General features: G+C 42.2%; 1 protein-coding gene across 8 annotated transcripts in view; it reads left to right on the forward strand.

Moving 5' to 3' along the window:
• Window positions 1-12,045, forward strand: part of PLCE1 (phospholipase C epsilon 1) — a 127,673-nt gene that overhangs the window by 84,151 nt on the left and 31,477 nt on the right. For all 8 annotated transcript variants that reach the window (XM_083443655.1, XM_083443654.1, XM_083443651.1 and 5 more), the window contains 4 exons: window positions 1,211-1,425; window positions 6,686-7,361; window positions 7,620-7,802; window positions 10,001-10,118. In XM_083443655.1, the coding sequence (XP_083299781.1) occupies window positions 1,211-1,425; window positions 6,686-7,361; window positions 7,620-7,802; window positions 10,001-10,118 (1,192 nt within the window). The remainder of the gene's footprint in view (window positions 1-1,210; window positions 1,426-6,685; window positions 7,362-7,619; window positions 7,803-10,000; window positions 10,119-12,045) is intronic.

Raw genomic sequence — 12,045 nt, forward strand, 5'->3', positions numbered from 1 at the left:
GAATTATAGATCCCCACTTTATAGTGCAGCTTGCTGCCTTTTTCCTCCGCAAAGTCTGTAAATTCCCAATGCCAAATTACAATTAATAAGATTACTACTGTTAATCATAATCTTGTTATCTGACAGTAGTATGTACTGTATGTGTTCAGTGTTGGAAATCTAGACTACGATCCAGAAGGTCTTCAAGAGGCTTGTGATCTGTTGTTGTTGTTGTTGTTGTTGTTGTTGTTGTTTTACTCTTATTATTTGAAAAGCTGGCACCCAGCTGGGATGGGAGTGGGGAGAGACAAAGGACAAAGCTCCCTAAGGCTCATGGAACTGAGTCTATCATTCTTTGGCTCTTGTCTGTGGATTTTGAATCAATAAGAATGTTGTAAATTAATTTCCAATATTGCCTCTGTTAAATATTCGGGTTTTACATCTTCAGATTCACATATTACACAGTGATTTCATTGTTAACATAAAGCAAAATTAATGTTTGACACCGTAAGCATGCAGGCTGATTTTGGTCATAACTGGCATGCAATATGTACCTATGAAATAATGTGCAGCTTGTGGTTTAAATGGAATACTCTAAAAGCCTCAGCTTTTATCTTAAATATCAAGGTAGACCCTTGTTATCGTAACGTTAATTTGAAAACGATGTGGGCCTTGGGCATGTAATTGGAATGGGCCCTTGTTCTGGTAAATTAAACTTACTTGTCTGTTCATAATTACTGCCTAAAATATATATAAGATTATGGTGTGAGATATTCAGTGTCACTGTCTTGTAAAACAATCTGTTGTGTATTGTGCCAGCAAATATGTGCATACAATTGGAGGCAATAAATTCAGTCATTCCAGGGCAAAATTGTTGAGAGAGAGACAGAGACTGAGGAATTCAGAGTTCCTACTATGTGTGCTATGCAAACAGCGCTTTGGTCACATAGAGCCAGCATGTGTCTTAAAACGTGGTAGTAATTAAGGTTGCAATCCTATATCCGTTTTCCTGAGAGCAAACCCTATGCAACTCAATGAGACTTGCTGGTCAGCAGGCATGTGTAGACTTCTATTGTATGTAAGTAGATCTAACAGGATTCCAGCTGGCAGGGCACTACAGAATCACCTCCCACATACAAGATGCTGTTGCTGTTATCTTTTGTATTGAAATGCCCATCTGAAGTAATTATGCTTACCGAAACGTTGTTGATTTCCATGGATTTTCTTTTAGTTTGTTGCAGAATACAATGGGCAAGACAACTATTTACAACGGATAGGTCCAGACGGCTTACATAATACAGAAAAAGAATCAACAGCTAACTACATCTTTCAAACCATTCGGAGTTGTAATCGTAGCTTGGAATCTGAAGATGGAGAAGATAATTTCATCGACTATGAAAATGGAAATTCCAGAAAAAATTCTTTGAAGGACAGAAACCGCTATCAGTAAGGCTTTATGGTTTGGGTTTGTTGTTTTAATTTTTTTTTAAAAAAAATTGTTTTGCTAAACAAAACAAAAAACCATTTACAGTGTTCTGTGTATAACACATCCACTAAAAATTCAAATAACAATATTTAGAAGGGAACAGTCTAGTCAAATTGCCTATTGCAATAAATTAAAAGGCTTTTTGCATCTGACCATGCATTTTCTGTACTTCTTAAATGTTACTGTGTTTGCAAAATTTGCTTCATAAACTATGATCTGAAGTTGACTTTCTCCCCACTAATCTCATAGTTAAAAGTGACTGCAGTTTGTTGGAGGTGAGATGACATTGTAAACTGTAAACTGGGGTTGATCTTAAATGAAAGCAGAAGCTTCTGAACTCCTCCTCACAACCAGGCCAGAGGAGGACAAGTGTGGCGTGTAATCCCAAGACTATGTGTAAACCACCCCAATGTGTCAGTTTTATATGTGCTTTCCTATTTTAATGTGCTTGCTATATAAAAATAATTAATTTTGGAAATAAGTCCTTTTAATGCAGCCTTCCCAACCTGGTGTTCCCTAGATGTTTCGGGCTCTTAATTCCTGGTCATTGACCACACTCGCTGGCAGCCATGGAAGCTGAGGTCCAAACCATCCAATGGGCACCAGGTTGGGGGAGGCTGCTTTAAAGCACATATCTGCTATATTGGACTGCTTCCAGTTCCAGATATTTCTCAGAGTTATGCATGGAATCATGTCACTCAGACGTTTAGAATCCTTCTCATTAAATTTTATGTTCCCTCATGATGTAATTACTTCTAGGCAAAGCTGTTTCATCTTGTGCATGCAGCTTTTAGAAAGCTACAGATGCAACTGGGGCTTGTTCAGTGATGCCAGGAATAGCACTATGGCATCTCTGTTGATCTTAGCTCAGAACATTATATCCTGTTGGAACAGCATTCTGACCCAGTCAAAATAAAGGTTATTTATTATTGTTCCTACTCCCACTACTTTTAAGGGCAAGTTATCTGAGGCTCATAAATTATCTTGGGGAAAGCTTATCAGACTAATAAACTCTTTGAATATTCACAATAGAGTGCAGCCATTCAGCACAGGTGTTGTTTTAATTATGAAAGCTCATGTTCTCTGACCTCGGATCCCCAATTTCTCTCTGGGTTGTGAGAAAACCACTTAAAAGTCCAGAACACGGTGCACTTAAATGCAAATTATATAAGAGCAGTGGAGACTTTATTGGACAATGCTTGAAAGAATTTATTAGATCTGTACTCGCAAGAAGAATTATAATATCTGTTTGTGGTTCTTCATGAAGGGTACTTCTTAAAGGTCGGCAGCTGTGATGTATAATGAATAGCATTTTGCAGTTGGCCACACAAGTCGTCCCAGGTCCAAAATCTTGCTCATCTGTAAAGTTCAGTGGGTGGTCCTGGGGAAGGTCACTGTTTCTCAGTCTCGGCTTTTTGAGAAGGTGTTATAATTTGGTTTGGATATATTGCCATCTTCCCTAAGAAAGAAAGAAATATTAAATTAATTTTGCTTTCTTGCCCAGTATACATTAAATTCAAGTAGTAAATCTGTTCTGGTTACATGGAGCATAGCAATTAATTATCTTAATAGAGGCTATTGGGTCTAAATTATACATTATACTGCAGCTATATGTAGCATAGCTCCTTCTCTGTTGTAAAGCCCACTTGGAGCAGAAAGTTGAAAGAGTAGGGAGTGCTTTCCATGCCAGATACTTTCCCCTGGATAATTCATCTCTTCCCGGCATATGGATCCATGTTTGCAGGGTAAACTTGGTTCTGCCACACTGGAGAGAATAAAAATTGTTAGGGACAGGAGCAGCTGACAGGAGAAGGATTAAGTATACTCATCAACTTGCTCCTAAATCAGGCATAGGCAAACTCGGCCCTCCAGATGTTTTTGGACTACAACGCCCATCATCCCTAGCTAACAGGACCAGTGGTCAGGGATGATGGGAATTGTAGTCTCAAAACATCTGGAGGGCCGAGTTTGCCTATGCCTGTCCTAAATCATTGCAAAACACCATCCCAAGGAGGTAGGAGCTGCAATGTAATGAGTACTTTGGCCCTTAGACTTCACAATGCTGGTCGGAGGAGAAAGAATCACAGTTGTTCAATTATGTATCATGACTTTTCTTAACAGTCTGATCCTAAGACTTACTGAACCACTAAGACCACACGTCCAGTAAATGCCTTTTTCTGCACGTAGCACCAGCAACATGTTCTAAATGTCCTTATTTCCTTAATATGTGCATGAAGTCATCTTCGCTTCCTGACAAAATAGTTTCTAATAGAATTATTATCATCTGGCAATATTTCTTTCTGGGCAGTTGAGCAACATCTGACGCTCAGCGAGCCTTTCAATTCACCTTTTGACATCTTAAAAGTATTTAGAAAGCCTCATTATACCGTTATTTTAATAGTTCATAACTTTTCATTTCTTTTCTTCAATGTTTAACTTCTTTTTTAAAATTCAGATCCTAAACTTTAAACATTTCCTCTATAATATAATATGTGAAGGAGTATAAATCTTCCATTTGTTAGTAGAACAGAAAAGCAGGGCTAATATGCAACCGAATGGAGCATGTGTAAGCCTGCTCTGCCCCATTCCACTGCGCTCCTCCCACACTCCTCTTCTACCCTGCCCATTCTAGCCCATTGCAACTCTTTTTGTGACGTCGTTATGACGTTTTGGGGCTACTTTGAGGTTTGGCGTCATGTGTGTATGTGTGCAATCGCACATCATTTAGATGTGCCTAAATCGGTCGGTGCCTGTACTATAGCTTGCTGTTACGTAAATATTGCTGTTTTCAAGTAAACTTAAGCTTTTATTTATCTCAAGTAATGTGATTCATATTTAATGATTATACTATACCCGTTAGGGCCCAAATGAAACACAGGGGTACTTTTTAAATGGATAATCTCACACGTATTTACTCGAGTCTAATGCACCATTGAATCTAATGAACACCTCAATTTTCAGAACCTTGAAACCAAAAGAAGTATTTGCTGGCGAATGTAAATGTGCCATCGAATCTAATGTGCACCTTAATTTTCACAAAGTAATTTGGCCAAAAAAGATGAGCATTAGATTCGAGTAAATACGGTAGTTAACACAAGTAACTGAAGAGTTTGTTTAGCTATGGGGTTGTGAGAACTGATCTGAAAGGAGCATTCAGTGACAGCTGCCTTCTGCATTGTGAACAGTGGGGGCCGGGGGGGTGGGGCTGGGAAGAGACACCACTCATATATCTTGGCCTTTGTAATAAGTTCCTGAGGAATATACTGACAATTGATTGTGCCAGGGAACTATTATCTATAAACTGCCTATAGTTCATTCTTTAGTGATAGTAATACCCTTTTATGGTAAATGAAACTTCTCTAATATGACAGTGGGGAGTTTCAGTGACATAATGTTTTCCATGTCATGTTTTTTTCCCCTCAAGCTAAATTTCACATTCTTTCACTTTTGATCAGAGCTTTTCATCAAGCAACTTGATTTATAAGATAGCATTGGGGGAGGGGTAGCTTTAACACTTGGAAGAATTTATGCTGTTTCATTCCAAAGAAGCTTGCAGTATTTTTTGTACTTGCAGTTGATAAGGGACTAGACCTCTATGAAGCCACTCTTTTTCCTTGACAGACTTGCATCCAGACATATAGAGAGAGTGTGCTGATAATTATTGTGTGTGTGGATGTACACAGGAGTGATATTAGCCGAAGAATAGGACTACATTCTTTGTTCTTATTTGATTGTTGAAAAACCGTATTACAGATTGGCATATTGCTACACTGTAATTTTGGTTTAGGAGTGCACTGAACAATTTGTAATTTGCATGCTGTTATTGTCTAGTTTAGCAGTTGGGAACAGATCGTTGTCAAACCTTTTCAGTCTGCCCATTCTGGAAGCTGTCGCAGGGGCTACCCCTCTCCTCTTGCTTTTGCATACCCACCTTTTGTGCTTTCATTTTTGATCCTTTCCCCACCCTTCATGGGCCAACTTTGACGGGAGGGGAAGACCACCATCATGACATCAGGTGATAACTTCAAAGAGTCTGGCTCCGAGAGCTCACTTTCGAGGGGATTGCTTTCTGCACCAGTCAGCTGATTGGTGTAGAGAGCCCTCTCCTCTGAGATCACTTTGCAAGCAATTTGAATACAAACCACCCAGAAAAATATACCATATTTTTCGCACCATAGGACGCACTTTTTCCCTCCTAAAAAGCAAGGGAAAATGTGTGTGCATCCTATGGAGCGAATGCAGGGGGGAGGCAGGTGGGAAAAGCCCCCAAGAGCCGCACACAAGCTCCGTGCACTCTTGCAGGCTTTTCCCCAGGAGGCTGCATGAGGCACAGGGCTGGTTTCCTGCATTAATCAGCAGGAAGAGCCATCCTCACTGGAGCGTGTTTGTAAATGCCAGCAGAGTTTAAAGAGCTGGCTTTCCGTGCTGATCAGTTGATGGGTGCAGAGAGCTGGCCCTTTAAAGTCTGCTTGCCCGTGACCATTTACAAACAGTCCCACCAGGAACTCCCTAATGCAGCTTATCCCAGTGGAGCTCCCCATTAAGACTTAGGCACCATTTCTCAAACTTAGGTCTCCAGCTGCTGTTGGACTACCATTCCCATCATCCCTGACCAGTGGTCCTGCTGGCTAGGGACGATGGGAGTTGTAGTCCAACAACAGCTGGAGATCGAAGTTTGAGGATATACTGATAGAGGAGGCCCTACTTGGAAGGAACAATGTAAGGAACAAAATAACCTAGGACATCAGGTGTGGGGAAAGAGGGTGTAGTTGGACGGAAATAGCCTCAGGGGCCAAATTAGGATCCCTGCTGTGTCTAATTCGGCCACCAGGCTGGGATTTTGCCAGCCCTATTTTGGAAACTGAGAGGGAGACTAGTAGAGCATAAGCAGGCAAGAGGAAGCGAGACCTCCATGGTCTTGGGCATGAATGTGTTATTGGAGCTGCTTTGCCTCCATGGATATAATATTCACTTGCCTGAAATAAGGGTAACTTATGCCATTTACGCCAATACTGTCCACCTGTGTGGCATGTTTGCTCCTGTCCTTCCTCCTTCTGACAGAACAAAGTCATTCTTGAGATTCAGGTTAGGAATAGTTTACTTTTATTCACAAATATGAAAGAATGCAGTTGTATGCTCACAGAAATTTCATGATGAAATAGCTTGCTCTATGATCACATATGCTAAAGAAAGACTTGTTGTATCTTTGCTTCTATGCAGGTTTCTAACAGGAGATCTGTCAGATTCTGAAAGCGACATATTTGAGCAATTCAAAGAATGGACTACCCAGGCAGCTGAAGAGCAGCAGCAAGCTTTTAGTCATGGGATAGAACTTATTCCCTGGTATGTGCTGTCAATCAGAGCTGACATCCACCAGTTCATGCTGCAAGGCGCAACAGTCATACATTATGACCAAGAGACACACATTTCAGCACGGTGCTTTCTTCAGCTTCAGCCTGACAGTAGTACGTTGACGTGGGTGAAACCCACCACTGCTTGTACTGCAAATTCTAAAGTGAAACTGAGCATGCTGGGTAGCACAGCTGACCTTGGGAAGTTTCAGTTTCTTGGCAATACTGGATTAAATGGACTTGTGGAGGGTTGCTTAGACTTGTTCTCCGCAAAGGCTGTGTATATGGGGCATTCTGGCATTGATATGCATGCTGTGTGTGTTCAGAACAAACTTTGCAACATGTCCCTTAAAGAAAACGGTGTGACACTATTATACGGTCTTCAAACTACTGAAAATAAGTTGTTGCACTTCGTTGCTCCAAAATACACTGCTAAAATGCTCTTTGATGGATTGATGGAATTAATGAATGCTATCAGAAAGATGAAGAGATTTCCTGATCAGAGATTGCAGTGGCTGCGGAAACAATATGTCAGCCTCTACCAGGTAAACGGTTGATTTTCCTTGTTCCCTAGCAGGCAGAACACATGCCATAATTCGCCCACTGAACCCCTAGAGAAATCTCTTTTCCATTCTCCTCACTCCATAATTCTATTAGCTGCTCATGTTAGTTCCTCGGGGCACTAATCCAGCCTACTCAATGTTCTTCTGCTCCTGTGCAGTTAAAAAAACCCACCACACCATTATATTTCTTTATAAATTCCATATCTTGTGCATTTTAATAAAGCTGAGGACTTTTATTAGGAGGACGGTCGATATGAAGGCCCAACGTTGGCTCAAGCCGTTGAATTGTTTGGAGGGAGGCGCTGGAGTACAAGAAATACAAGCCCAGGAAGCCTGACAAAAAATGTAGAGAAGCCAAGCGTGCAGAGAAACAACACACTAGGAATCAGCACAGCCAAGAAAAAGAAGAAAGTACTCATGAGGGTAGGACGCTTGTTATTTAATATTGTTGGAGGCATGATTGAAGCTTCATTGTCCAGGACTTTCTCCCTTCCTTCCCCCCACATGGCCCCCAAATTGGCTTGCAGAGGGTGGGGAGTCAGGAGAACCTCCAGAACAGAAAGTGGGGTAGGGGACCGCCCCTCTGTTTCAACTTGTTTGCATATCATTTACTTCAGAACAGTGGGGGGGTTTGTTGCATAATAATACAGAGGTTTGCCTATGTTTAAACTGAAATAGAATATTCTGGGTGGTATCTTTTTTACTTCTGAGTAGAGACTTTTTATTATGGAAAGCAAAGAGAAGGGAAGTATCATACATCTGAAGCATACGTAGTATTTTTGCCTATCCAGAAAGTATAACTCAATGAGAAAGGCACTTGCAGGAAAGGCAAAATCAAGTCAAGCTTCTGGACCTGCCAATGAACATTCTGTACTGGAGTTGCAAAAAGGAAGGTTGAAACAGGAGGCAGTGGAAGAATCTTAAGTTCAAAAGCGTCTTCTTAATAGATTGTAAGACTTGGAGGACAATCACAGGAAGTTCCTTCGGGGAGCCCTGGTGCACCCAAACCCCATGCTAAGCAGGATCAGCCCCTCAGCAAGGAGCTCTTTGGCACAGGATTGCTCTCCCTTTGCATCAGCCAATGGGCAGCTGGGTCCCACTTAGTGTTGGACTCAGGGGGCTGGAGCGCTCTTCTGCATCCGAACTCAGCACTAAGTAGGATTGTTATCCCTTTACATTGGTTGTTGGTGAAGAGAGAGCGATCATGCTTAGTGCTGGCTTCCTGCTTTGCACAGGGCTTCCAAGACTTCCAACAACCAGCTGGTTAACCATAGGGCCAGACTCCATCCTCACCTGTATGCTGTTACGTGTAGGGCGGGTGAGTGTGGCTTATCCCAAATGGCTCCCTGGCCAGAGGTTTCTCACCCTTGAATGCCTCCAGTGGAGGACAGAGGAACATACAAGCCCAGGAGAAGGCTTGGTTCATTCATATAGAACTAAGCCATAGTTTATTTAGCATTACTGTACATCCGAACATGGCTAATATGTAGAAAATTTGGTTTCTTAAGTTTTTGCAAGACTCTTAATCAAGGCTTGAACCTGTGGGCAAAGAGTAGGATTTAGTCAAATGTACCCTTATCAAATTGATATCATATTCAGCTGGTTTATGACAATGGGATAGGGCAAGCCAGACAGCTGAAAGGCTTCATAAAATGGTCCATTTCTGTATAATAATAATTTATTATTTATATCCCGTCCATCTGGTCAGGCCTCCCCAGCCACTCTGGGCGGCTTCCAACAAAATACTAAAATACAGTAATCCATCAAACATTAAAAGCTTCCCGAAACAGGGCTGCCTTCAGATGTCTTCTAAAAGTCTTGGTAGTTGTTCTCTTTGACATCTGGTGGGAGGGCATTCTGCAGGGTGGGTGCCACCACTGATAATGCACTCTGCTTGGTTCCCTGTAACTTGGCTTCTCACAGTGAGGGAACCGCCAGAAGGCCCTCGGCACTGGACCTCAGTGTCCGGGTAGAATGATGGAGGTGGAGATGCTCCTTCAGGGGCATTGCCTGTGGGTTTGCTTGTTTGTGTTTTAAAGCCGTCATTAGCAAACATAGAGCCCTTCATTTTGGATCCGGACTGTGGCATTTTTGCAGGGAGGGGAGGCTTTTAAAAAACAACTTTCCCCATTCCCCCCCTTCCTTAGGGAGAAGCCCTCCCAAACTACACTTTGCCCTGTAAGGCTGAGGAAGAATGTACAGGTATCAAATTGGTACCTGTCTGTTTTGCTCCGAGAGGCAAACAGCAGCTTTGGGAAGGACCAATTTCCCTGGCAAAGTGCACAGAGGAAAGGCTTAATCTCCCCATCCCACAAGTATCGCATCTCCAGTTTGGATCATTGCCCTTCCCTCCTTAGGGTTACATTTTTAAACCCCATGGGCTCTCAACCGTGGATCTCTGGATGGTTTCATCCATGGATGAAACGCCTTGTTTAGACCTCAAATGAATACCTAATGATCATTTTCTTTGACGTGCTACCTGCATCCCTTTTGTCTCAGCAAAGCGATAATAGCTTGCTTGAATAAATGTTCCACATGCAGCTTTGTAACTTACAAAATGGATGTTGGTTTTAATATGCAGTGCTTCTAAAGATGTTCATTATGAAGGTCACTGTTTTAAGGGTGAAAGTGGAGATGGCACTGATGATGAAATGGCAACCCGGAAAGCAAGACCTTTTAAGGAAAATCGAAGTAGAAGTGGTTCAGACCCTCAGGATATTGATGAGCAGGAAGAAGCAGGTATGTGCTTTTGTGTGTGTGTGTGTGTGTGTGTGTGTGTGTGTACACAGTGGAAGTGAGGAACAGGTTTAAGGATTTAGATTTGGTGGACAGAGTGCCTGAAGAACTATGGATGGAGGCTCGAAACATTATACAGGAGGCAGCAACGAAAACCATCCCAATGAAAAGGAAATGCAAGAAAGCAAAGGGGCTGTCCAACGAGGCCTTACAAATAGCGGGGGAGAGAAGGCAAGCAAAATGCGAGGGAGATAGTGAAAGATACAGGAAATTGAATGCAGATTTCCAAAGAATAGCAAGGAGAGACAAGAAGGCCTTCTTAAACGAGCAATGCAAAGAAATAGAAGAAAACAATAGAATGGGAAAAACCAGAGATCTGTTCAAGAAAATTGGAGATATGAAAGGAACATTTGATACAAAGATCACCATAATAAAAGGCAAAAGTGGAAAGGACCTAACAGAAGCAGAAGACATCAAGAAGAGGTGGCAAGAATACACAGAGGAGTTATATCAGAAAGAAATGGATGTCTCATACACCCCAGGTAATGTGGTTGCTGACCTTGAGCCAGACATCCTGGAGAGTGAAGTCAAATGGGCCTTAGAAAGCACTGCTAATAACAAGGCCAGTGGAAGTGATGGTATCCCAGCTGAACTATTTAAAATTTTAAAAGATGATGCTGTTAAGGTGTTCCCCTCATATTCCAGCAGGTTTGGAAAACTCGGCAGTGGCCAGAGGATTGGAGAAGGTCAGTCTACATCCCAATCCCAAAGAAGGGCAGTGCCAAAGAATGCTCCAACTACCACACAATTGCACTCATTTCACACGCTAGCAAGGTTATGCTTAAAATTCTACAAGGCAGGCTCAAGCAGTATGTGGACCGAGAACTCCCAGAAGTGCAAGCTGGATTTCGAAGGGGCAGAGGAACCAGAGACCAAACTGCAAACATGTGCTGGATTATGGAGAAAGCTAGAGAGTTCCAGAAAAACATCTACTTCTGCTTCATTGATTATGCAAAAGCCTTTGACTGTGTCTACCACAGCAAACTATGGCAAGTTCTTAAAGAAATGGGGAGTGCCTGATCACCTCATCTGTCTCCTGAGAAATCTCTATGTGGGACAAGAAGCTACAGTTAGAACTGGATATGGAACAACTGATTGGTTCAAAATTGGGAAAGGAGTACGACAAGGCTGTATATTGTCTCCCTGCTTATTTAACTTATATGCGGAATTCATCATGCAAAAGGCTGGGCTGGATGAATCCCTAGCCGGAATTAAGATTGCTGGAAGAAATATCAACAACCTCAGATATGCAGATGACACAACCTTGATGGCAGAAAGTGAGGAGGAATTAAAGAACCTTTTAATGAGGGTGAAAGAGGAGAGCACAAAATATGGTCTGAAGCTCAACATCAAAAAAACGAAGATCATGGCCACTGGGCCCATCACCTCCTGGCAAATAGAAGGGGAAGAAATGGAGGCAGTGAGAGATTTTACTTTCTTGGGCTCCATGATCACTGCAGATGGTGACAGCAGTCACAAAATTAAAAGACGCCTGCTCCTTGGGAGAAAGGTGATGGCAAACCTAGACAGCATCTTAAAAAGCAGAGACATCACCTTGCCAACAAAGGTCTGTATAGTGAAAGCCATGGTTTTCCCAGTAGTGATGTATGGATGTGAGAGCTGGACCATAAAGAAGGCTGATCGCCGAAGAATTGATGCTTTTGAATTATGGTGCTGGAGGAGACTCTTGAGAGTCCCATGGACTGCAAGAAGATCAAACGCATCCATTCTTAAGGAAATTAGCCCTGAGTGTTCACTGGAAGGACAGATCGTGAAGCTGAGGCTCCAATACTTTGGCCACCTCATGAGAAGAGAAGACTCACTGGAAAAGACCCTGATGTTGGGAAAGATGGAGGGCACAAGGAGAAGG

The sequence above is a fragment of the Podarcis tiliguerta genome, assembly GCF_965153285.1.
Source record: "Podarcis tiliguerta genome assembly, chromosome: 5".
Classification (NCBI taxonomy): domain Eukaryota; kingdom Metazoa; phylum Chordata; class Lepidosauria; order Squamata; family Lacertidae; genus Podarcis; species Podarcis tiliguerta.